Source organism: Trichosurus vulpecula, chromosome 8 (genome assembly GCF_011100635.1).
Source record: "Trichosurus vulpecula isolate mTriVul1 chromosome 8, mTriVul1.pri, whole genome shotgun sequence".
NCBI lineage: Eukaryota > Metazoa > Chordata > Mammalia > Diprotodontia > Phalangeridae > Trichosurus > Trichosurus vulpecula.
Window position 1 is genome coordinate 185014997 of NC_050580.1, and position 24340 is coordinate 185039336.

General features: G+C 38.4%; 1 protein-coding gene across 1 annotated transcript; it reads left to right on the forward strand.

Moving 5' to 3' along the window:
- The first annotated feature begins 2724 nt into the window (after positions 1–2724).
- On the forward strand, positions 2725–22260 carry EMC7 (ER membrane protein complex subunit 7). The gene is made up of 5 exons (XM_036769648.1): positions 2725–3047; positions 5893–6012; positions 9790–9928; positions 17029–17109; positions 21769–22260. Exons 1-5 carry the CDS (start codon positions 2806–2808, stop codon positions 21919–21921), a joined length of 735 nt encoding a protein of 244 aa, XP_036625543.1. The 5' UTR covers positions 2725–2805; the 3' UTR covers positions 21922–22260.
- The last annotated feature ends 2080 nt before the right edge of the window (positions 22261–24340 follow it).

The following is a 24340-nucleotide window of genomic DNA, read 5'->3' on the forward strand; positions in this document are numbered from 1 at the left end:
TGCCAGAAAGATAGAGTAATTTATTGCCAAGGCAACAAGCTTATTCTCACTATAAAAGGGCTTTCAAAGTCTTCACTCACAATAAATCTGTGAGGTAGAGATTGCAAGTAGTATTATTCCTATTCTATAGATGAGGAAACTGAAGCTCATAGAAATTGTGACTTACCCACCATCACATAACCAGGATGTCTCAGAGCTAGGATTTGAATTTAGGTCTCTCCTAACCCCCTAACCAGGGCAGCTAGCTGGTGAATGGAGCACTGGGTTTGGAATTAAGAAGACTCATCTTCCTGAGTTCAAATCTGGCCTAAGACATTTACTAGCTGTGTGACCCTAGGCAAGTCACTTAACCCTGTTGCCTCGATTCTTCATCTGTAAAATGGGCTGGAGAAGGAAATAGCAAACCACTCCAGCATCTGCCAAGAAAATGACTCAAGAATTCTCCTAATCTCAAATCCAGTTTTCTTCTCACCAGACTTTTGTATTCCCATCTCCCTTTCCAAATTCTACTCTCTCCAAATATAATCTTAGCAATAAACCTTTGCTTTTCAACTCTGTCTCACTGTTCCTCAACATATATAATATGGCCCCCTGGTGTCAAGATCAGAAGCCTGTGTGAAGACCAGTATTTCCTTTAAATTGTGTACTTAAAATTTACAAAATCTTAAATAATGCTTGTCTTGCACAGCTAAGTGCCAAAGACCCACTTCCTATAACAAGTGACATAGGTACAAGAAAGGGAATTTCTGTTGTGTGACCTAGGAATATCTGGAGGATGAAGGAGAGACATTTGTCTTTTGATCCTTTGACTTTTTCCTTCTTCAAAACTTCCTTTCATTGTTCTAAGAAAAAGTGTTTGGATTTAGTTAACTCCATGCTAGGATACAAATGACCCTCTCACTAGGTCATATGCATTTTCTTCTCTCTTTAATAAAATATTATTGATCTTTGTTTTTAACAACACCTGCATTTCACAAAGTATTGCTCCTGATGCTCCCAGAGTGTCATCCCTTTCACAACCAAAAACAGAAAAAGGAAAAAGTAACAGTTCACAAAAAGCAACCAAAGTGTCGGAAAATTCTGACATATGTAGTGTTCCACAACCCACAGTTCCTCATCTACCAGGCAAAGAAGTGGGGAGGTAGGGAAGTGCCTTCTCACATCTCATTTCTGTCCTAGTTGGTTTTTATAATTTCTCAATATAATTCAACGGACACCTCCATTTTCAAACAGGAATACTGTTGACCTGAGTGACTCTCTAATGTGAGTTTATGTTTGTGTTGGGGGTGGAGCAAATATAGGAAGATGAGAAGAAGCAATGACTTATTGTCCTTTCCCTGACCAACTCAATCCCACCTATCCTTTCTTCCAGCTGAATTTCTCTGGGTCCTAATTTTCTCACGTCTAAAAGGAGGGAGTGAGTGCTAGATAACCTCCAAGTTTCCCTCCAGCTTTATATATATATGATCCTGTGATTCCTGGCTTTCTTTCCTGATACCAGCTCCAGCAGCCCCCTCCAGGGAGGCTTGTGTTCTTTTATTGGAGGGGTCCTAGGTCAGTCAATAATAATAGTTTTTATATAAGTAGGCGCGTTACAAAAATCTCATTTGATCCTCGTGGCTCTGGGAAGCAGGTGCTATTATTACCCCCATTTTACAGTTGAGGAAACTGAGGCAAACGGGTTTAAGCGACTTGCCTAAGAACGACAGCTAGTCTCTGCCCACTGCGCCACCTAGCGGTCATTTATAATAAGCACTTTCTAAGCTCCCCTGTCAAGATCTGTGCTGGGGGGCCGGGGGGATACAAAGAAAGCTTTTTCCGGAGCTCACAGCCTAATTAGGGGAAACAACTACGTACAAACCAAACTCCAACTTTCTCTCTCGATTAATCAGCAGACGGAAAGCACTAGCATTAAGAGGGATTAGGGAAGACTTCTTGTAGAAGGTGAGATCTTAGCTGGAACTTGAATGAAGCCAGGGAAGCTAGGAGGCAGAGATGGGGGGGGGGCATGCCAGGCATCCAGAACAGCCTGTGAAAATATGCCCAGAGTCGGGAGATGGCCCTTCTCGAAGCAAGAGGCCAGTGTCACACTGTTCTGCTGAGAATCTGGGAAGTAAGGTGGAAAAGGGGGCTAAGAAAAAAGGAACTTGAATTTTAAAAAATAAACACGTGGTTACTGTTATTTCAACATCATTGGTTTCCTCTGTAATCCTGTAAAGATTATTTTGAGAAGGGGTCCACAGGTTTCAGCAGCCTGAAAAAGGGGGCCAAGGCACTAAAAGGGTAGGAGCCCCTGTATTATCGTATGTAAAGCGCTCGGTGAACTTTATAGGGTTGTGTGAGTATGTAAGCCACGGTATGTTGTGAGAGCCAGGAGGCCTGCGCTGGTCCTTGCCCAACGACCGCTTCCCTCCGAATATTGAGATCTGGGGGGGGGGGCACCAGGACACTAACGCCACTTAACCCTCGAAGCATGTTGCTAAACAGAACTACCTTCCCGAGGGGCCGAAGCGACCCGACCCCACCCAGAGGCCCTACTCCACCACGTGACTCGCTCCCGCCGCTCGTTTTCCGGTGCGATGGGAAGGAAAACGGAAAAAAACTCTCTTACCCTTTTCCACACTTCTACTTCCGCCAGGTCAATCCCAGGTCAATCTATTCTTGCCCCGCGCCATTTGTTTTGGTAGCCGGACGAGTTCCGGTGCAGGGTGATGACGTTAGTAAGCCGGCTGGCTGAGGCTGCTGGGACACGGATAGGAGAGAGAGGTTGGTGCTTCCGGCCAGCCTCCCCCCCCCGCCCCCAGGATGGTTGTCATGGCTGCCGTGCAGTGGGGTCTCGTCTCGGTCCTGCTGCTGTTCCTGCCCGCCTCTTCTCAGGGTTCGGAGGGGGCGGGGGCGGCCTCTGAGGGGCCGGGCGGGAGCGGGGGCGGCGTTGGGGAGCGCTTTAAGATCGAGGGGCGGGCGGTGGTGCCGGGAGTGAAGCCGCAGGATTGGATCGCCGGGGCCCGGGTGCTGGTGGACGGTGAGGAGCATGTCGGCTTTCTCAAGTGAGTGTCACGGCGGTGGGGAGGGGGCTAGCGGGGGGCCCCCGAGCTGTGTCATGGCCGAGCCCCGGCCTGCAGCCCTCACTAAGCGCCTGCGCCGTGCCAGGCGCTGCGCTAAGCGGGGTGGGGGGTCTTCACGAGCTGAGCCGAGCCCCGTGTCACAGGTAGGGTCCTGGAGGGAGCGGGTGAAGCAGGCCTTTGGGCGCAGCCTGACGGAAGCACCCCGAGGTAAGGCACACCAAGAGTTACTGCCTTTATGTGTCCTTTGCCCTGGGTGGGAACGGTAGATAGTCGTCCCGGGCCTTAGCAAGTAGCGGATTAGTCCATTTTTTTTCTTTCCACCCTCCCTCTCTCCTCCAGGTAAAACTGGCACCCTGCTGGGTTGGTCTGTATGTTTTTCTTTAGGTCTTTTTTTTTAATGGAGGTTTTGCTTCCTATTCGTTATATGCCTTCAGTCCTCGTTGCAACTTTTCCATATTCTATGCTGAGAGTTACTGAGCAAGTGGGAATTACGAAGCTATTCCCAACGGACACTTGTTGACTACACAGCTAGGCTGGCTAAGTAAACTGCAGCTAAAATTAGTAAGATCTGAAACCTCTAATCAAAACATCTTTTACTAGAAACTGGGGATGAGAGTTGGCAATGAATTGTCTTTTTTCCACTTTTGAATCCACAGGGGAAATTTACATTAAAACTTGTCTCATTGATTCTAGGCTTCTGAGTTCCTTCGTCTTCATTTCTTGATTTTCCTTTTGTAGTATTGGAATTTGAGGTCAAATCAGGAGGCTGCCAAAAATAGTGGTAAATGAATGGCATAAGCACTCCTGTCAGATTTCTCAGTGTTGTGGTGCTTCAGTATCTTGCTTTTCAGATATATGAGGCAAGAATGTAAAAAAATAGATGTTTATGTCTTCTAGTAAAAAAGCGAAAACATAAGATGAAAAAGAATTGAAAAACAAAATCTTTTTTCTGAAGAATTGCTTTTTTAAAATAGGCATATTGTATAATATGAACAAGAAGGAGAAAACATCCTTATGCAGTGGAAAGACAGGCTCAGGAGGCAGCACCCGGATTCATATCCCTCTTTTGAGCCTTTCTGACTGTGTGACTTTGGGCAAATCAGTTAACCTTACTGGGCCTTCCTTTCCTCTTCTGTAAAATGAGGGCATTGGATTGGAAGACTTCTGAGTTGCCCACCAGCCCTTTTTTCTATGATCCTATGACCTTTTTAACTAGACTTTAAAATCTCTAGTTTCAATTCCAGATTTTTGCTACTTTTCTCATTGGACTTGACAACTCATCTATCTGCTAGAAATCTGAAAGTAACATTTCTTTCAGGATTAATTATATTTAGTAATTATTAGATCAGGTGGCCCAGGTGAGCCACCACCTAAGTGTCAACTGTCAGTGAATTTTACAGGCTGTCGCACATCCTGTAGAAGCTGATTTTTTTCTGACACATACATTTCTTTGCTCTGTACTTAAAAAGTAGGAAATAAATGTAGGTGTTACTACTACTAGAGTTATTTTTTTCAACCAGTTCATCATTAAGTTTTTCCTCTCTTAACAGAATCACCTTTGGCAGAGACATTGGTTTCCTATAGTAGTTGACAGTTCTAGTTTTCCTTCTATTCTATTAATTTGCAGTTATTCTCCAGCTAGATACTTTAAACCTGAGAGAGATGTTTAAGAATGGGTGAAACTGCTAGTATTCTGTTTTGATGTTTAGTTTGAAGTGGCAAGGAGAATACTTGTCCTGCCACTTATCAATGGATACTTTGGAAATAGTTAATATTATAGCTTATGCAAATTTTGAAAATATCAAATTTAATATCCTAATAATGAGAGTCAATAAATATAGGCTATATTTAGTTTTTCAGCTCATAAGAATTCCCCCCATACCTTTCTTTTCAAATATAGTTTTATCATTTTTTGTTATTTTGAAATGAGTTCAATACATCTTGTTATAGTTAATTCATATCTGATTTTAGTTACCTCCTGAATATGTTCATTGATTATTTGAATTTTGTATTTGTGTAATGTCTTAGAGGTTTCTAAATACTTGTCATCATACCATTTGAACTCTATGAAGGAGGCAGAATATATACTGTGTCCCTATTTTACAAATGAGAGAACTGAAGCTTAGAGTAGTTAACTGATTGGCTCAAGGTCAGTCACTTAGCGAGGACATGGAACTGAGACTGGAACTCAGATTTTAAGACTCCTTCCTAGTCCAGCATTCATTTTATTATAGCATGCTAAATAATACACATGTCTAGTCTTCTGGGAGTTAGGGATTTGAGAATATGAGGGCTAGTATGTGACAAGAGCTTCTTGGTGTCCCTTGCTCTACAAAATAGTACTGTATCGTTGTTTCTTTGTTAGATCCTCTCATGTCCCAGCTGCCACAAGAAATAGGATTGTTCTTCCACTCTCTGCAGTGGTGGCTGTACTTCAGGGAATTCTACTTATTTTGGGACCATGTCCCTCCTCTCTGTGACAAGATTCCCAGCTGCCACAGTGGCCCAAATCATTGGAATTATTTGTGGTTTTCAGTTACCTATCCATTAAGACATAACCATAGTTAACCAGTCTCTTTTATGCGATAGGCATTTACAAAGTCCTTTCTGATATTTATCCTCCTGAGAATTAGATGATATTATTTATTCTCATTTTGTGGCTGGAGAAACTTGAATGGTTGAGCTGGTACATTACTTGTTCTTGTCAGTTGGTTTTGGTATGATTTTTGAAATCTATTTGAGATAGAAATTTTTTAAATCTATCTAAGTTCAAGTAGACAAAAAATTATTGAATAAAAGTGACTGAAGATGGTTTTTATTTTTCCAGGACAGACGGAAGTTTTGTGGTTCATGACATACCTTCTGGTTCTTATGTTGTAGAAGTCATATCCCCAGCTTACAGGTTTGACCCTGTCCGGGTGGATATTACTTCAAAAGGAAAAATGAGGTGAGATTTCCTGGTGTTATTTCTTGTAAGGGCTTTCGAACATTTCATTATATCCCTATGGTTTTTTATTAAGATCCATGTAATATGTCTCATTCAGACTCTGGGTTTTTGAAAACAAAATACCTTAAAAGAACCTTGTATTTCCAATACATTGTTGAAATTGTGAAGTTTAACTACTTTCTATTTTGGTTTAAACTGAATTTATGAAGTCCAAGTGTTATATATAAGGTTGAAAAAGTAGGGAAGATCTGAGATTACTCAAAGACTTGTGAACTTTTAGTTAGGATGTCATTATTTCCTTTACACCTTACATAGGCACCTTTCTTTTTTAATTACATGTTAATTTACCCCTTATTGTTATGTTATTTGATAAAATTGAAAAAATAAATTTATTTGTACTTTGAAAATTACTTATCAGTTGTTTTCCAGGGGCAAATACAATACCCTTAGTGACTATTTAATATTTTGTTGCCTTAGAGATTTATCCAGCCCTTACCTTAATCTAGACTATTTAATTGATGACAGAAATTTAAAGTTTCTTGGGATAAGCTAGAAACCTTCACACAGTTACCCAACATATTAAAAATTGATCCTAATTAAGGAGCAAAAATAGGAGAAAGAACAGTGTGATGGTTGAAGTGAGTAATACAGTGTTCCTAGGTATTGGACCTTGTTTATAAGTTTAGGCTTTTGGTTTTCTTCGGTTTCCATTCTCTGACTAGCTGATTATCTAATTTCTGACCAATAAACATGTGGACAAGTTTTCAAGTAGCAGTGTCTTATCTGAGAAGCAGTGTAGTATTGTGGACAGAAAACCTGCCTTAGAATAAGGAAGACCTTGGTTCAAGTCCTGCCTTTGGCACTTTATGACGTTGTGACTGGGCAAAAGTCTCTGTTTTCTGACTGAAAAATCATTTGACCTCTCTGTCCCAGGCAGCTCCCTAAGACTATAAATTGCAAAATAGTTAAATATCTGAATTAGTAAAGTAAGTATCTCTGCTGGAAGTTCCTTACCCTAATTAAATCATAAGTTTGGTCCAAAACAAAAAAGTTTTAACTGTGTTTGAACTGCCATGCAGCATTAGTTTTTTATTGTTGTATTTTTAGCACATCACTTCCTAATAAATAACCTAGAACCTTCCCATTAAAAAAGATAGCCAAGCAAAATAATCTAACATAGTTATTGTAGCTGACAGTACATATAACTTTCCATTTTATACTTTGCTATTTCTTTTTAATAATTTTATCTTAATGTCAGCCCTGTGATTTCATCAGCATAGGGGACTCTGAGTGGAGGAACTTCCTCTACCATTGCAGATGGGCACCTGTTCTCCAACTTATAGTACTAGTTAACTTGAGCACTGAGAAAGTAGTACTGTTTCTAGTGGGAAATGAAAGATGTGGTTTCAACGTTAGTAATTTAGAACCCACATTGTCTATCTTATTTGACCATAGTTTAATTACCTTTTGTCTTCACTTACATTTACTTTGTTGTTACACAGTGTAGTAATTATGTATTTTCTTTTGGTTCTGATTTCTTTGTTCTGCATCAGTTTGTTCAAATTTTACCATGGTTCTCTGAATTCATATTTGTTGTTCTTTACAGTGCAGTGTGTCTCATCATATATGTGTACGTATCCGTATGTTAGTTACTTCCCAGTTGTTGAGCACATAATTTTCCAGCTTTTTGGTATCACAGATAGACAAAATTACTTTTTCTTTAAATAGCGAAGTACAGAGGCTGAAGAGAAACTTTTATGTACTGCTCCTATACTTGACTGAATATTTTAATATGATGTGAGATATTCTTAATACCATGTTTTTCAAAATACTGCAGTGATGATTTTAAGGGGTTTTATTTATTTGAGGTGAAGAGTGCTTCCTGATAGTTAATTTTGAGGTTAGTAGTTGCACTGTTATTTCTGTTCTTGGACCTCGTTCTAGTGTTTAAAGTACCTTAACAAAGACCTTTCATTTTAATGAAATGTAGTCCTTGGTAATGAGAGGAAAATTCCTGTTAAGATGATAGATATCTACTCCAGCCATTTCAAGGTAGATTCTTCTCTGGTAATAGGTTAGGAAATGTTAGGTCTAAAAGTATGTTTATATCAGTGGTTTCCAGAGCTATCTGGAGATTTCGGGGATAGGTAAGGGAGAGATGGCAAGTTTAAATTGAAAATGGAGGAGAAATAAGATTATGAATGAGGAAAAGAAGGTAAGCAAGGTCAGTCAGAAAAAAAGATATTTGGAAAAGGTGACCAAATGTTCATATTTTAGGTGACCTGCATCTAGAAGAAACTGTTCTTATAAATTATGTAGATGGACTCTAAAAGGTACTCTAAAAGCTACAGAAAAACTAAATTGTATTAGTTGTTTTTTGAATTTCCACATTGAAGCTAAGTTTGTTCAAACTGCTACTTCACTTTGCCTCTAGCTTGTAACCTTTCCTAGTAATTGGAGTTGCCCTGAGAACCTATATCCTATAGTCCCACAAGCTTTAAAGAAGCTTTTGCAGCAGAAGCATTTGAAGCCAAAGGATTCCACCTCTGGGTTGTTATTTCCTGGTATTTTTTTCTTCTTGGAGCAGGTACTATGGTATGTTACAGACATCAGGTCTGAGGATAGCAATTCCTACAAGGTCAACAACCAGTACGTCAGCAACCTGGAAACACTCATAACCAAAAATCCTAATTTATAAACTCTTGTCCAGTATTACTATCACAGCTTTTGCAAAACAAATCAAATTTATTTTCAGCCATAGTTGATCTACAGCAAGAACATCTTTTAAAAATAATCTTAATTGTCACACTATTTTATGAGATTTCTTGATCAGCAAAGTTAATTACATCCTCATCAGCAAAATAACCTTTGCATGGATTATGTGGCTGCTGATTATTTTTATCAAATATTGGCTAAAATAAAGGCTTATTGGTTGAGGCTTAGAAATCTTTTTATTAGACCTTTTTTTGTGTGTACACAATGGTATTCATGTTAACAATATTTTACCATGTCAATCTCTGCCTATATTTTATAGTTCCATCACTGTGATAAATCTGAGGGGCTAAGCAGATAGAAATGATTACATATCATGTTGGTTTGCATTACAGTAAATATTAGTCTTAGCATATGCCTGAAATTTTGTTTAAAAATGATGGTATCTGAATACAATTTAATTTTCCCATTCCTGAATGTTCTTTCTTGGATTTTAAAGCTTTTTTGTAATGTTGCATTGAAGATAAGGTACATCTATAATCCACATGATGAATAAATACATTAATTTTTAAAATGCCTATGGTAATAAAATATTAACATAAAACTTTAGAACTGGAAGGAACTCTAGAGATTTATTCAGTTTCTACATTTATGTGTGAGAAAAAGGTTCAAAAAGTTTAAATGACTTGCCAAGCATACTACAACTACCTACACTATAGAAGAGACCCTAAAGTTCATGGAGAAGAATATCTTACATTTTAAGATGAGGAATTTGAATAGCAAAAATATGCAGTTACTCACCTAAGATCATAAAACTATTAATTACAATTGAGACCAAAATCTGTGTCTCCTGACTTGTTCCAGTATTCTTTATGACAGTATGCTGAATGATTTGGTACTTTTAAAAAAGGTTGCTTTAATACAGTTTTTAAAAGCCAAAAGTGTGGATGTGAAAGCACTTGCAAAGTGTTTACTATATAAATGTAAGGCATTATTAGTGCTTTTTGAACTAGTGATATTTTTGTAGAATTATTCAGTTGTTTTTTATTGTTGTTGTTTCACCAGAGCAAGATATGTTAATTACATTAAGACATCAGAAGTGGTCAGGTTACCCTATCCTCTTCAGATGAAATCTTCTGGTCCACCTTCCTACTTTATAAAAAGGGAGTCCTGGGGTTGGACGGATTTTCTGATGAATCCAATGGTATGTATTATGACAAAACTGAAACATCTTTATTCATTCTGAGCTAGTTTTTAGGTTATTTTCAGAAGTGAATGTTTCTCAGCAGTCAGACAACCAAGGTTAAATTTTTTGGTAGTGAGAGATGATTTCAAAGAGTATTGACTGAGGAATAACAGTGACTTGGGGATGAGAAGTGAAAAGATTATATTGAGAATTACTTTGCATGAAAAGTGGCATAGTGGTTGGAAATGTGCCTGTTTTTTGTAGAACCTTAGAGTTGGAAGGGACCTTAGAGATGATCTAGGTCAACCTTCTACACAGGTCAGGAATCCCTTCTACAACATTCCTGGCAAATGATCATCCAGCCTCTGATTGAATATTCCCAGCAATGGTGAGCGCACTGCTTCACAAGACAGTCTATTACATTGTAAGAGAGCTCTGATTGGTCTTACCCTAGTTCTGCTTTTTTGCATGACGGCATTCCACAATTTGAAGAGAGCTGTCATGTTTCTCTTTAGTTGACTCTTTTCCAAGCCAAACTTCCAGTCATTTTTTTCATACAGCACGGTTTCCTAATTCTTTATTATGGTGGTCACCTTCCTCTTCGGTTTTTGTCAGTTTCCCTCTTAAAATGTAGCAACTAAAATAAGACAAAAATACTCTGTGTGGTCTGATAAGCATACAGTAAAATTGGATCTATTCTGTGACAGGATAGTATAATTTTATTAATTCAGCCAAAATTGCAGTAGCTTTTTTTACCAGGGGCCATCTAGATGGCTCTAGAGGAGAAAGTGAGTCTGGTGACTTTACACAGCCCTCCCTTACTTAAATCCAACATTTGCATGTCATAGCATCACCTCCTTGATGTTGCGATCCTCTTCCAGAACAAAGGACAAACAGCAGCAGCTTTTTTAGCAGTTGGATTATACTATTGGCTTATATTGAGCTTTTAGTCAACCAGGCTCTTCATGTCTTTTTTACATAAACTGTTGCCAGGTCAAATGTCCCTCATCCTGTACATGTCCCTCATCCTGTACATAGGATCATAGATTAGAGGCCATTTAGACTAACCCTCTCATTTTATGGATGAAGCACAGAGATCCAGAGAAGGTAAATGACTTGCTAGTTGCTGGAGCAGAATTTGAACCCAGGTCTTCCTGACTGCAAGTCCAGCAATTTGTCTCCAGTATACCTTGCTGCCTTTTCATACATGTTGTTTATACCTATGCAGCAGTGCAAAGTTGAAATAGATGAGTTCAAAGGTTATTTCTGACTTTTTAAGATGCCATGATTTTACATTTATCCGTGCTAAAGTCATCTCACTGATTCTTTTTTATCCATCATTTCAGGGTGATTCTCTCATAGTAGTTTGAGGTATCCCTCTCAACTTTGTATCACTTGGAGATTTGATAAGCCTCTTTCTAAAGACCTTCTAATAAGAGGTAACCCACTACTTCCAACAGGAATATTGTGCTTTTGGACATCTGTTCCATGCTCAGGACCAAACAGAATAAATTTGATCACTGTTCTACATAAAAGCCTTTCATATACTTGAAGACTGCTGTCATCTCCCTTGGCTTCCTCCTCACCTCTCCCCTGTCCTTTGGCTTTCCTCTCGGCTAATTATTCTCATTCCCTTCATTAGATCCTCTGGTCCTCTCATTGCCCAGTCACTCTTATGTAGGAACTCCAGCTTGTTTGCCCTTCTTTAAAAATGTGGCATTGAACATTGAGCATGGTAGTCCAGATATGTGGAGTCAAAACAGAGCGTAACAGTTACTTAATTTATTCTGGGTGCATTAGGGTGATAGGATCAAGTGAGGATTTTTTTCAGGATGAGGGAGGCATTGTAGGCAATTAGGGAATGAGCCAGTAGAGAGGGATAGATTGAAAATAAGTGATAGAGGTTTTGCACTGGGCAAAACACAGAATCTTGGAGGCACTCCAAATTGCTATCAAGCCATTAATGGTTACTCTTTTGGCCTCACCATTCAACCATTTCTAAGTCTACCATGTTTAACGAACCTACATTTTTCTGTCTTGTGCACAGTAATATCATAAGTATTTTAATCAAATGTAATGTTTAAATCTATAACTAGAATGTTCTTTAAGCAGTCTCCCTAAAAAGGAAATGAAGTTAATGTGACATAATCTGCATTTTTTTTGTAAATAAGTTATATTAATGCCTTTTGTTTTGCTATCACAGTAATTTCTACATTGATCTCTCACCCTCCCCCAGTTGTTGTCTCTCTTTCTCTCTCTCTTTTTTTTTTTTTTTTTTTTGCAGGGGGGAAGGCAGGTTAATTGGAGTTAAGCGACTTGCCCAAGGTCACACAGATAGTAAGTGTGTCGAGTGTCTGAGGCCAGATTTGAATTCAGGGCTGGTGGTCTACTCACTTTGCCACCTAGCTGCCCCTTGTTCTCTCTCTTCTAACAAAGAAAAATAGTTAAACAAAAAACTTTTACACTGACTGCATATGGCAGCGTATTCAATGTTTTGCTTTGTAGTCCTCTGACTCCTGAGAGTAAAGATGTGTTTTTTGTTCTACAAAATTTTTATTGATATTTCAGTTACTCAGCTTGGTTTCCTCTAGTAATCTTTTCATTTACATTGTTATGGTCTTTGTATATATTGTTCTTTTGGTTCTGTTTATTTTATTTAATCTGTATCAGTTCATACAAATTTTCCAATGTTTCTCTGAATTCCTCATATTTGCCATTTCTTACTCCACAATATTTCATTACCATATTCACATACCATGGCTTATACAGCCTTTCCTCAAACAGCAGACCCACATTATCTTTCCAGTTCTTCATCATAAAAAGTACTTACTATGAATATTTTTGTATGTATTGGACCTTTCTGTTTTGGTCAGGTCTTTGGGCCTATAAGCCTCATGGTGAATTACTTGGTCAAAAAGCATCATGATGGGCTCTTGATGAAACCATACTTGCTCTTTGCTTACTTTTTTCCTACATATGTCTTAATAGTCTCTTTAATAATAACCTTCTAGAATTTTGCTAGGAATTTAAATTAAGCTCACAGGACTATGGTTTGCTTTCTCCCCACTCTTCTCTTTTTGGGGAAAATGGGGCAACATTGCCCTTTCCCAGTACTACAGCACATCTCACTGACAAGGGTGATCATACATATTGGTTCTTTCAGTCCTAGAATAAAGTTTTTTTAAACCTGGTGATTTGAATTCATCAAGGGCAGCTAGTTGCTCTTTAACTCCTTATTTATCTTGGATTTCTACTCCTTACTAAACATCGTTGTTCCTTTCCAATCTAAAGATCATCCTGAAAGAGAAATCAGAAGGAAAATCAGGGTAGATCATTATTATCATCTGTCCACCTGGAACCATCCTTTCTTTTAATTTACTTTTGCCCCTCAAATAGTGAACAAACTCTTTTGTTGTCCTTAACATGGCATTCATTGCTACTCAAAGTTCATTCTGAGCTTTAAAGAATAGCTTTTAGCTGCTGTTCTTATAGCAACATGTTACTCTTTGTATTCAATGTTAGTTACTTGTCCTTGCTTCTGTCTTCTTTGCATAGCTTTTAAAAAATTTAGGTGGTGAAACAACTGTGCTGCCATAACAGTTTTTTGTTTTTTAAAGCTGCTGCTTCTCTTTGTTTGCAAATTATTTTGCCTTGTATGCTCAGAATTTCATTCTTGAATTTCCTGTCCCTCTTGGATCAACCAATTCTTCCAGTAAAATGTTAAACCACTGAATCCTGTCTATTGTTTCTCTTTGAATTTGCTTCTCTGAAATCTAGAATGCACATCAAGCCATATCTGGCTTTCCTCTCCTTTATGTGTACTCTGCAATAAAATGGTTCCCTCCCTGAGGTACCCAACATTTCTGCTTTAGTAGCTGGTTCCTTCTTGTTAGAATCAGTCCTAGGATGGCAATTCCCTTTGTTTCTTCCTCCATAGAGTCATTCTCCCTTCAGTTACTCTTCCATGTTTTATGAAGTTATATTGCTCAAAAAGTTTTATCTTTTTTCATTGTGTTTTCTTAGTCTGTGTTCATTAGATAACTTCCTTATTTAGCCACACTTAGTTCTTTGGGTTTTTCCAATGTTTATTTCTCATTGGGATCGCAATTGACTATATGGAAAGGTATAGTCAGAAGATTTAATTAGAATCCCATGTTCCTCTTTAGTGTTTCTAGCCTTAGGTTCAGCACTATTTTTTTTTCTCTGAACTTGTTGAGTTTAGGGTGCATGTACTCAACATTTCATCCTTTTAATATTTTAAGTGTTAGGCGTGGCCACTTTTTCCCAAGGTTCCTTTAGTTTCATGCCATCATTGTGTTTTGCTTTTGTTGGAATTAAATCCTGAATAAAAATTCCTTGATGCTTTCTCCATTTTGTAAATTAGAATTTCTAGCAAGTTAAGAATTTTTTACATAGCATTTTAGATCAACAAGTGATCATATAGTACAGTCCTCTCATTTTACAGATGGAGAAGCTGAGGCCCTGTAAATTGACTGTGGTCACATAGCAAGTTACTGGTACATCCCAGACTAGAATCCGATTCTTTATATGACATCATGCTGCCTACAACTACTTTGTTTTTTAAAGCAGTCTGAAACCAATTACCTGGGTAAAGTTCCTCATTACAAGTAGATTGTCATTGCACCAGTTTTGCTTATCTTTTAATTTATATCCCAAGTATCTTTAATTTTATGAATTTGTATATATTTCCCTTTCTCTCAGTGTCACTATATATAAAAACAAATCCAATGATGATGATTTTGGGAAAAATCTTACTTCATTTCAAAATATAGCAATTCAGTTTTTTATTTTTATTTAAAGCTTCTTGTTCTTTCAATTTGCATAGAAAAAAGCACATTTATAAACTTTATTGAGTTGTGGAGTAGAATGAACTTGGAATTATATGTGTTGTAAAAGCAATCATTTAAACATTTAGGCAGTCTGCTGTAGTTAGTCTTCTAATTTGGGGCCATTCAAACACATTCCATCTGACTTATTACCCCTCTGTGGAACAGCCCTATGAGCAGGAGCTTTCTGTGTTCACTGAGCTGAGAGATTAAATTTGAGGTAGAGATAGCAGATGGTACTAATGATGAAAGGTTATTTCATAAGGCATTCATTTAAATAACCTTCTTAGAGTCTTTGTATATGTAGAGTGTGGTCAAGTTTTCAGAGGAATGACCAAATAAATCCTAAGTGCTATTTGTTAACTTGGAACACAGTAACAGGATATTGAAGCAGTAAGTTCAGGTTTGGAAAATTAATTAATTTCTAAGTCTCTGACATTGAATTAGTTCCCATAGGTCATAGATAAAATGAAAAGTACTAAATCATAGTCCACATCTTTACTCTTTCCGCTGATCCATCCTCTCTTTTCCTGCCTCTTCATATCCATTAGCAGATCTCAGGAGCCAATATATTGTAGCTTTTTCTTCTCTAGAGAAAATACAGTCATCTGAGCCACCTTAATGAATTAGTCCATGTTCAATAGCAGGCACCATAATAAATTGAAATAGCCTTGCTATTAGTAAACAGAATTCTACTTTCTTTAAACCTAATACTATACTCAGCAACCCAACTCACCTTTATACAAAATAGAGGATTTGATTCATCAAATACTTTTTGCCTATCACTTGAAGAATACTGTGTTAGTACTAGGAGAGATACAGAGGTGGATAAAATAGTTCTTGGTGGGCATGATGGTGCCCATATGTTCTGCTACTGGGGATGCTGAGGCTGGTAGGTCACTTGAGTTTGGGAGTTCTGAGCTACAGTAGGACTAAAATAGATTGGTGTCCATAAGTCTGTCACCAATATAATGAGCTCTTAGGAATGGAGAGTCACAAGGCTGCCAGAGGAGGGTTAGAAAAATGAAGCAGGTTATAGCTTTTGTGCCAGCTAGTATTGGGATCCAGCCTAGGTATTGTAGTTGTAGTAGTAGTGGCAGCAGCAGCAGTAGAAAAATAACTGACATCAGTATAGCACTTTAGATTTTATGAAACATTGTACTTAACTCATTGGACCCTTACAACAACCCTGTGAGGTACACACGTGCCATAGGGGGACAAATAAATATGATATGAATTAAAATTTTTAAGTGTTGTAAGGTGAGGGAGAAATCATTTAGACCTTGGGGAATTAGAGCTCCATGGAGAAGGTAGGCCTCTGCCTTGGAGAGGAATGGTTAGGATGCCAAGCAAATAACATAGAATAACCAGTAGGAGTAAAGTGTTATGTTTAGTGATCAGAGGCCAGAGAGAAAAAGTTAGAGAGTCCAGTGGAGGGAAGGTATGTATCCAGGAATGTGTCTTGCTTTCTTCCCCCATTATTTTCCCTACCTTTAATTGAGGTCATAGGTAGGATAAATTGGGGAACTTGGGAATATGGGCAGAGCCAGGGCCAAGCTCTCATGGATGTTCTTTTGCTCTCAAGACTGCGCTGGTGATTTTTAACTCTGTTTTTATTCGACATTATTTCAAGAAATGTTGTAAAATTCTTAAAACAAATTAAATTGAATAATTTAATAATTGATAGTGTTCATATTTTGTCTTAAACTATAAAGCATTTTACATGTATTATCTCATTTGATTGTGAAGTAGCTCCATAAGGTGGACCTCCATTTTACAGATGAGAAACTTGGTGCTCACAGAAGTTTAAGTGACTTGCAATAGTCGAACTCATATCTAGTATATCCCAGGGGTAAGATATGAACCCAAGTTTTCTCGTTCCCAAGTCTGATGATGTTCTACTACACCATGTTCCTACTAACAAATAGCACTGTTAGGAGGCAAAGTGTGTCCAACAGTCTAAACATAGGTTATTGACTAAAAGATTGTAGTCACTACTCTAGGGCATGAGACACCCACATGCCATTTGTCAAGGGATACGCTTTGTTATGTCTGCAGAGGTGTTCGGAAAAGTGCATTGGAGAGAAATTTGATAATTATCCAAGTGAATTAGTTTTTGTCCTGAAAATAATCTTTTGAAAGATTGTGGGCTGCTATTTTTATTCTGTACACTTATGCTGTTTTGATTCCTATATTAGTTTATACATGTAATTGTCAAGTTGCTTTAGTTAGGCAGAAGAATTTTATGAATTCTTGTTTTGTCTTCTCTAGGTTATGATGATGGTACTTCCATTACTGATATTTGTGCTTCTACCCAAAGTTGTCAACACAAGTGATCCTGATATGAGACGGGTAAGGAAATTGCTCAGTTTGAAGCTCTTTGACAATGTCCAGTTGTTCACATTTAGACAACCAGAAAGAATGTTGGGGTTTTACTCCATCCTTAACCTGCTCACAAATTAGCCTGATCCATAGACTAGGCTAATACATTGTTGTGTTCTTGGCAGGCAGGTGGAAAGGAACCAGAAAAGGGGAATTACAGAGATAGAAAGAAAACCAGGAAATCATGATTGATTAGTTAGTAAATATTAAGTGCTTTCTATGGGCTAGGTGTTGTGTTTGGACTGGGGGCATAGATACGGAAAATAAAACATTCCTTACTCTCAAGGAACTTACATTGTCAGATGACAACATGTACATAAATGAAAAAGGTAATTAAATTCAAGGTAGTTAGGGTCAGTGATGTCAGTAGTAATGGGGGAATCAGGAAAGGCTTCATGTAGAAAGTGGTGGGGGTTTTTTTAGCTATTTTTTTTCTTATTTATTTAATATTTTTAGTTTTCAGCATTGATTTCCACAAGATTTTGAATTACAAATTTTCTCTCCATTTCTACCCTCCCCCCCACTCCAAGATGGCATGTATTCTGATTGCCCTGTTCCCCAGTCAGCCCTCCCTTCTGTCACCCCACTGCCCCCCATCCCCTTTTTCCTTAGTTTCTCGTAGGGCAAGATAGATTTCTGTGCCCCGTTGCCTGTATATCTTATTTCCCAGTTGCATGCAAAAACAACTTTTTTTTTGAACATCTGCTTTTAAAACTTTAAGTTCCAAATTTCTCTCCCCTCTTCCCTTCCCACCTACCCTCCCTAAGAAGGCTCGCAATTCAACATAGGCCACATGTGTATCATTATGTAAAACCCTTCCACAATACTCATGTTGTGAAAGACTAACTATATTTTGCTCCCTCCTATCCTGTCCCCCTTTGTTCAGTTTTCTCCCTTGACCCTGTCCCTTTTCAAAAGTGTTTGCTTTTGATTACCTCCTCCCCCTATTTGCCCTCCCTTATATCGTGCCCCCTTTTTTATCCCCTTCTTCCTTCTTTTCTGTGGGGTAAGATACTCAATTGATTGTGTGTGTTATTCCTTCCTCAAGTCAAATCTGATGAGAGCAAGATTCACTCATTCCCCCTCACCTGCCCTCTCTTCCCTTCCAATGAACTGCTTTTTCTTGCCACTTCTATGTGAGATAATTTACCCCATTCTCTCTCTTCCTTTCTCCCTCTCTCAATATATTCCTCTCTCCTCCCTTAATTTGATTTTATTTTTTAGATATCATCCCTTCATATTCAACTCACCCTGTGCCCTCTGTCTCTATATATATATGTATATTCCCTTCAGCTACCCTAATACTGTGGTCTCATGAATTATACACATCATCTTTCCACATAGAAATGTAAACAAAACAGTTCAACTTTAGTAAGTCCCTTATGATTTCTCTTTCTTGTTTACCTTTTCATGCTTCTCTTGATTCTTGTGTTTGAAAGTCCAATTTCCTATTCAGCTCTGGTCTTTTCACTGAGAAAGCTTGAAAGTCCTCTATTTTATTCAAAATCCATATTCTGCCTTGGAGCATGATACTCAGTTTTGCTGGGTAGGTGATACTTGGTTTTAATCCTAGCTCCATTGACCTCCAGAATATCATATTCCAAGCCCTTCAGTCCCTTAATGTAGAAACTGCTAGATCTTGTGTTATCCTGATTATGTTTCCACAATTATTCAAATTGTTTCTTTCGGGCTGCTTACAGCGTTTTCTCCTTGATCCAGGAGCTTTGGAATTTGGCGACAATATTCCTAGGAGTTTTCTTTTTGGGATCTATTTGAGGAGGCAGTCTGTGGATTCTTTCAATTTCTATTTTACCCTCTGGCTCTAGAATATCAGGGCAGTTCTCCTTGATAATTTCTTGAAAGATGATATCTAGGCTCTTTTTTTGATCATGGCTTTCAGGTAGTCCAACAATTTTAAACTTCTCTCTCCTGGATCTATTTTCCAGGTCAGTGGTTTTCCCAATGAGATATTTCACATTGTCTTCCATTTTTTCATTCCTTTGGTTCTGTTTTATAATATCTTGATTTCTCATCAAGTCACTAGCTTCTACTTGCTCCAATCTCATTTTTAAGGTAGTATTTTCTTCAGTGGTCTTCTGGCTCTCCTTTTCCATTTGTCTAATTCTGCCTTTCAAGGCATTCTTCTCCTCATTGGCTTTTTGGAGCTCTTTTGCCATTTGAGTTAGTCTACTTTTTAAGGTGTTATTTTCTTCAGTATTTTTTTGAGTTTCCTTTAGCAAGTCATTGACTTGTTTTTCATGGTTTTCTTGCATCACTCTCATTTCTCTTCCCAGTTTTTCCTCTACTTCTTTTACTTGCTTTTCCAAATCCCTTTTGAGCTCTTCCATAGCCTGAGACCAGTTCATATTTTTCTTAGAGGCTTTTGATGTAGGTTCTTTGACTTTGTTGACTTCTTCTGGCTGTATGTTTTGGACTTCTGTGTCACTAAAAAAAGAATCTAGAGTTTGAGTTTGAGTCGGAGTTCGTTTTTGCTGCCTATTCATGTTCCCAACCAACTACTTGACCCTTGAGTTTTTTGTCGGGGTACAACTGCTTGTACAGTAGAGAGTACTAAGCAGCTATCTTCAGAGCTCCTTCTCCCCCAAGAACCACCAACCAGGATTGCAGCCCAGATCAGGCAGGGCAAAACAGGCCTTGCACACCTCCTCTGATCCACCTCTTAATTCCTCCCACCAGGTGGGCCTGGGGCTGGAGGCCACTGCAGCTGTAGCTCTTTAAGCGGCCTCAGAGCTGAAAGACCTCCGCCATCCCGGGGTGGCGAACTCCTTTTACTCTGTCCCAGCGGCTTTTCCCACTAACCTTCTCTGTTGTCTTTGGCGTTTGTGGGTTGAGAAGTCTGGTAACTGCTGCAGCTCAATGATTCAGGGCCCCACCACCTGTTCCACCTGGTTCTTGGTCTGGTTGGTCCTGGCACAGCCCCCGCTGGGCTCTGTTCTGCTCCCAGCTCCATGCAATAGACCCTTCCCAGCGACCATCCAGGCTGTCCTGGGCTGGAGCCCTGCTTCCCTTTTCTACTTCAAGTGGGTTCTGCAACTCTAGAATTTGTTCAGAGCCATTTTTTTTTATAGGTGTTTGGAGGAACCTGGGGTAGAGCTTAAGCAAATCCTTGCTTTCCAGCTTCCATCTTGGCTCCACAGCTCGCCCCCCTCCCCCCAGTTGTGTTTTTGCTGTGTTTTGAAGAAAAGAAGGGGTTCTGTGAGTCAGAGTTGCATTCTAGGCATGGGAGATAGCCAGTGCAGAGGTCTGGAGAAGGAGGATTGTGTGCCATGTTCGAAGGTCAGAGAGTGGGACAGAGATAACTTCCAAATACCAGCTACCTGTTTAGCATCAGATTGACATGTTAATAGATTTAAAATAATTACATGCATACAGAGAACATAGTTTAAATACTAGTTGAATCAAATCAGCAAATATTTATTGTGCACCTACTATATGCTTAATGTTAGAGGGCATAAAAGAAGCATAAGGTATTATTACTAATGACTTGAAGTGAATCAGTGTATCTTGTCTTTGGCTGTTTTGAAAAGTTATTAGTTTATGTGAATATTGGCTTTCTGTGAAAGTGTTATTTAGTCTGATATTGCCATTATTTAATCAAATACCATTGCCTTTGTCTGTTAGTTTAGTTTGGGTGCTTTTCACCTAGGGTCTATGAATTAGGTTAAAAAATTTTTTTGATAACTATATTTCCATTATAATTGGTTCCCTTTGTTGTATTGCATTGGTTCCCTGTATATTTTACTTTATGCATTTTAAAGCATTGTTCTGAGGTGTTTATAGACCTCCATAAGGGTGTTGCAACAATTCAGCTAGCAGCTGCTGTGGGGGTGAAAGATCAACACAAGCCCAACAACAGAAACGCTGCCAGCATAGGTTCTTTTGATCTGCTTTACTAAGGAAAGCAGTGTTAAGGAGTTAACAGTCTTATTTTGATCCAGTGTACAAATATCATTCACTTAATTCAGGGGAAAAAGCCAGCACCCTGAACTTCAGAGCAAATACAAACAGAAATTACAGAGACAGTATAAACAGATCAACATTTCTGTCTAACCAAATCACAGTATACATCTCAATATATATCTCAATGCATAGTTACCAGGGTTTAGCAAAGTCTCAGCGTCCTTGTTTACAAGCTGGAGGGCTCTTAAATACAGCCGCCCAGAGTCTTCACATCAACACACCTCCAAGAGTGAGAGGCCCTAGGGAGAACACCAACCTCTAGGTTTATATATCTTGTTCAGGGTCAAAGGTGAGTCACACATGCAACTCACCCACATGACCTAAAAGCTTCACAAAAATTCGACTTACTCCCATGTGGTCTAAATCCTCTGATGTCACAAACGTGTCACTCAAACCCATGTAAACTAGGCTTTCCCTTGAGGCAAGGAGGTGGAGGTCATCAAGGACTCCTAATTTAATCAGGGAATCAAAGGCCAAACTCTTCAAGGGCACTTGATTGAATAAGTGCTAAAAGCCCTCCTTAATTACCAATACAAAGGGGTCCAGACAAACAAAAGTTAAGAATCATGCCTTAGTAGATGTTAAAAATGAATGAACCTAAATGCTTGTGGTATGTCTCTCACATTGTCATGCTGTGTCTTCCTGCAGGAGATGGAGCAGTCAATGAACATGTTGAATTCCAACCATGAGCTGCCTGATGTTTCAGAGTTTATGACAAGACTCTTCTCTTCAAAATCCTCGAGCAAGTCCAGCAGTGGCAGCAGTAAGACAGGCAAAAGTGGGGCTGGCAAAAGGAGGTAGTCAGGTAGTCCAAAGCTGGCATTTGCACAAACACTCGACGACACTGGGTGGCATCCAAGTCTTGAGGGAGAACTTCACAAAGCAACTACTGTAAACTTGAACCAGCCTGAAAGTTGATCTCTTGCAACTGTTGTATGTGATGTAACTTTTTAGCTCATTTAAACTGTTTGGTACTTGGTACGCTGAAGATAACCCAGATCCCATCCTTTACCATATGAGGTCAACATTGATGTCACTGAATTAATTACAGTGCCCTGTAGAGAATGACATAAATAAACTAAATTATATGAAGTGCTATACATTATGTATAATAAAATAAGTCTTAATCCAGAGACCCAATATGTTATCTATTTTTTGCTCTTTTGTTAATGTTCCTTTATTTTTCTAATGCAACTTTCTCTGCTGAATGTGTTTTGGGCATGAAGCTCCATTCTCCTGAAAAGTGATGGTACCAGAAGAAGAAGATGATTTGTTCACATTTTAGTGATTTTTTAGGGTAGGATATACAGTGCTCTTGAGCATGAGAATAGATTTTTGTGTATCCATATTTTTCAAAATCCTTAGGGATACTGAATTATCTATGCAACTGTTAAAATACGATAAACTTTCCATAATTTAGGCTAGCATTAATAGCAGTGCTGCTTATGTAGTTTAAATGCACTCTTCAGTGCGTTCTGAATTATAAACATAGGTATCAGGGTAAATGTATATCAAAAGTTTAAATCTGAGAGTCACCTGCTGCTCACTTTAAAAAGAAAAGTTTTGTTAGTGCTCTTTTCTTTTTTTGCACTGTCACTTCCTAATGATTTCCTCCACTGCCTCCCCAGTAGAACAAATACATAGTCAAGCAAAACAAGTCAACACACTGGCTGTATCTGAAAATGTAATGCCTTATTCTGTGCCTTTAGTTAACTGTCTCTCTGCCAAGAGACAGGAGGCATGTTTCACCAGAAGTCCTTTCAAGTCACAATTGGACACATCAGTGCTATGAAGTCCTCCAAAGCTATTTTCCTTTGTTGTTGTGGTAAGTCTGTAAATTATCATCCTAGTTCTTTGCATCAATTCATACAGTTTTCCTTAGTTTCTCCAAATTCCTCATTTTTTTTTGTACAATACTATTCCATTATTGTTTTCTTTGTGTGTGTGTACACACACACACATACACACACACACACACACATATATATATATATATAATATTTATATTTATTTTGCATGCATTTATAATATGTCCCTCCCACAGTCCCATTTCACATATACACATCCCTCCACCTCTATGAACAAAACCAACAAATAAAACCCTTATCATAAACATGTATAGTTGTCCTGCAAGACAGATTCCCACGTTGGCCATGCCCCAAAATATGTCTTTCTGAATTTCAAGTTCATCATCTCTGTGACAGGAGGTGGATAGCGTGTTCCATCTTCACTTCCTTGAACCAGTGCTTTGTCATTGCAGTGATCAGAGTTCCAACGTCTTTAAAAGTTATTTTCCTCTATGATGTGATAGTATAAATTTAGTTCAGCTCACAGAGATCTTCCCGGTTCCCTCCGAAACTGTCCATTTTGTCATTTCTTGTGGCACAATAATAATCCATTACATTTTTAAAATATTTGTTTAGCCATTCCTCGATGGGACAGCCCCTTTATTTAATTTCCAGCTTTTAGCTCTTTAGAAAGAGCTAACTATAAATATTTCTGTGCATATTGATACTTTCCTTCTTTCTTTGATCTCTGGGCTTTTAAGCCTAGTAATGGTAAATCTGGTTTAAAGGGTATGCACAATTTAGTAACCTTCAGGGCACAGTTCCAAATTGCTTTCCACATTACATTTTTATACTATAATGGATGGACACCTATTTTCCTTCTAGGTCATTACTACACAAACTGCTGCTATAAAAGTATTTTGTATAGCTATGAGACCTTTCCCTCTGTCTTTGACCATATTGGGATAGATGATCAGTAGTGGTGTTATTAAAGCAAAGATCATATACAGTTTAATGAGTTTTAAAATATAATTCCAAATTGTTTCCCAGAACTGTTGGGTCATTTCACAGCTCTGCTAATGATATCTTCAGCTGCCTGAGTTATCACTAATTCCCAATGATATGAGAACCTGTTCATTTGTATTTAGTAATTCCTCAGTACCTCAGACACTCTGAGTTTTAATATTAGTTAGAAAGGACTTTCTGCTTTTTCCTTTTACTGTTCACATTCCTCTTGTGCTTTTACTATGTATGTTAAGTAGGGTATATGCATATGCATATCTTAAATCCTTTGAAATCTGATAGGCCACATGGAAGTGCTACCTTTGGTCAAAATTTGATAAGGACAAGGAAAATTGATTTTCCATTGTGCTATATACCTCCCATCTAGTTCATCTGAGTTTCCAATCCAATAAACCTAATCCAAGAAACAT

What these genes read in the sequence shown, in the direction of transcription:
- EMC7 (XM_036769648.1), top strand. Translation starts at nt 2,806, where the DNA reads ATGGTTGTCATGGCTGCCGTGCAGTGGGGTCTCGTCTCGGTCCTGCTG. An exon ending in ACTTCAAAAGGAAAAATGAG is followed by an intron (nt 6,013 to 9,789) that starts GTGAGATTTCCT and finishes TTGTTTCACCAG; the next exon opens with AGCAAGATATGTTAATTACA. An exon ending in ATTTTCTGATGAATCCAATG is followed by an intron (nt 9,929 to 17,028) that starts GTATGTATTATG and finishes TGTCTTCTCTAG; the next exon opens with GTTATGATGATGGTACTTCC.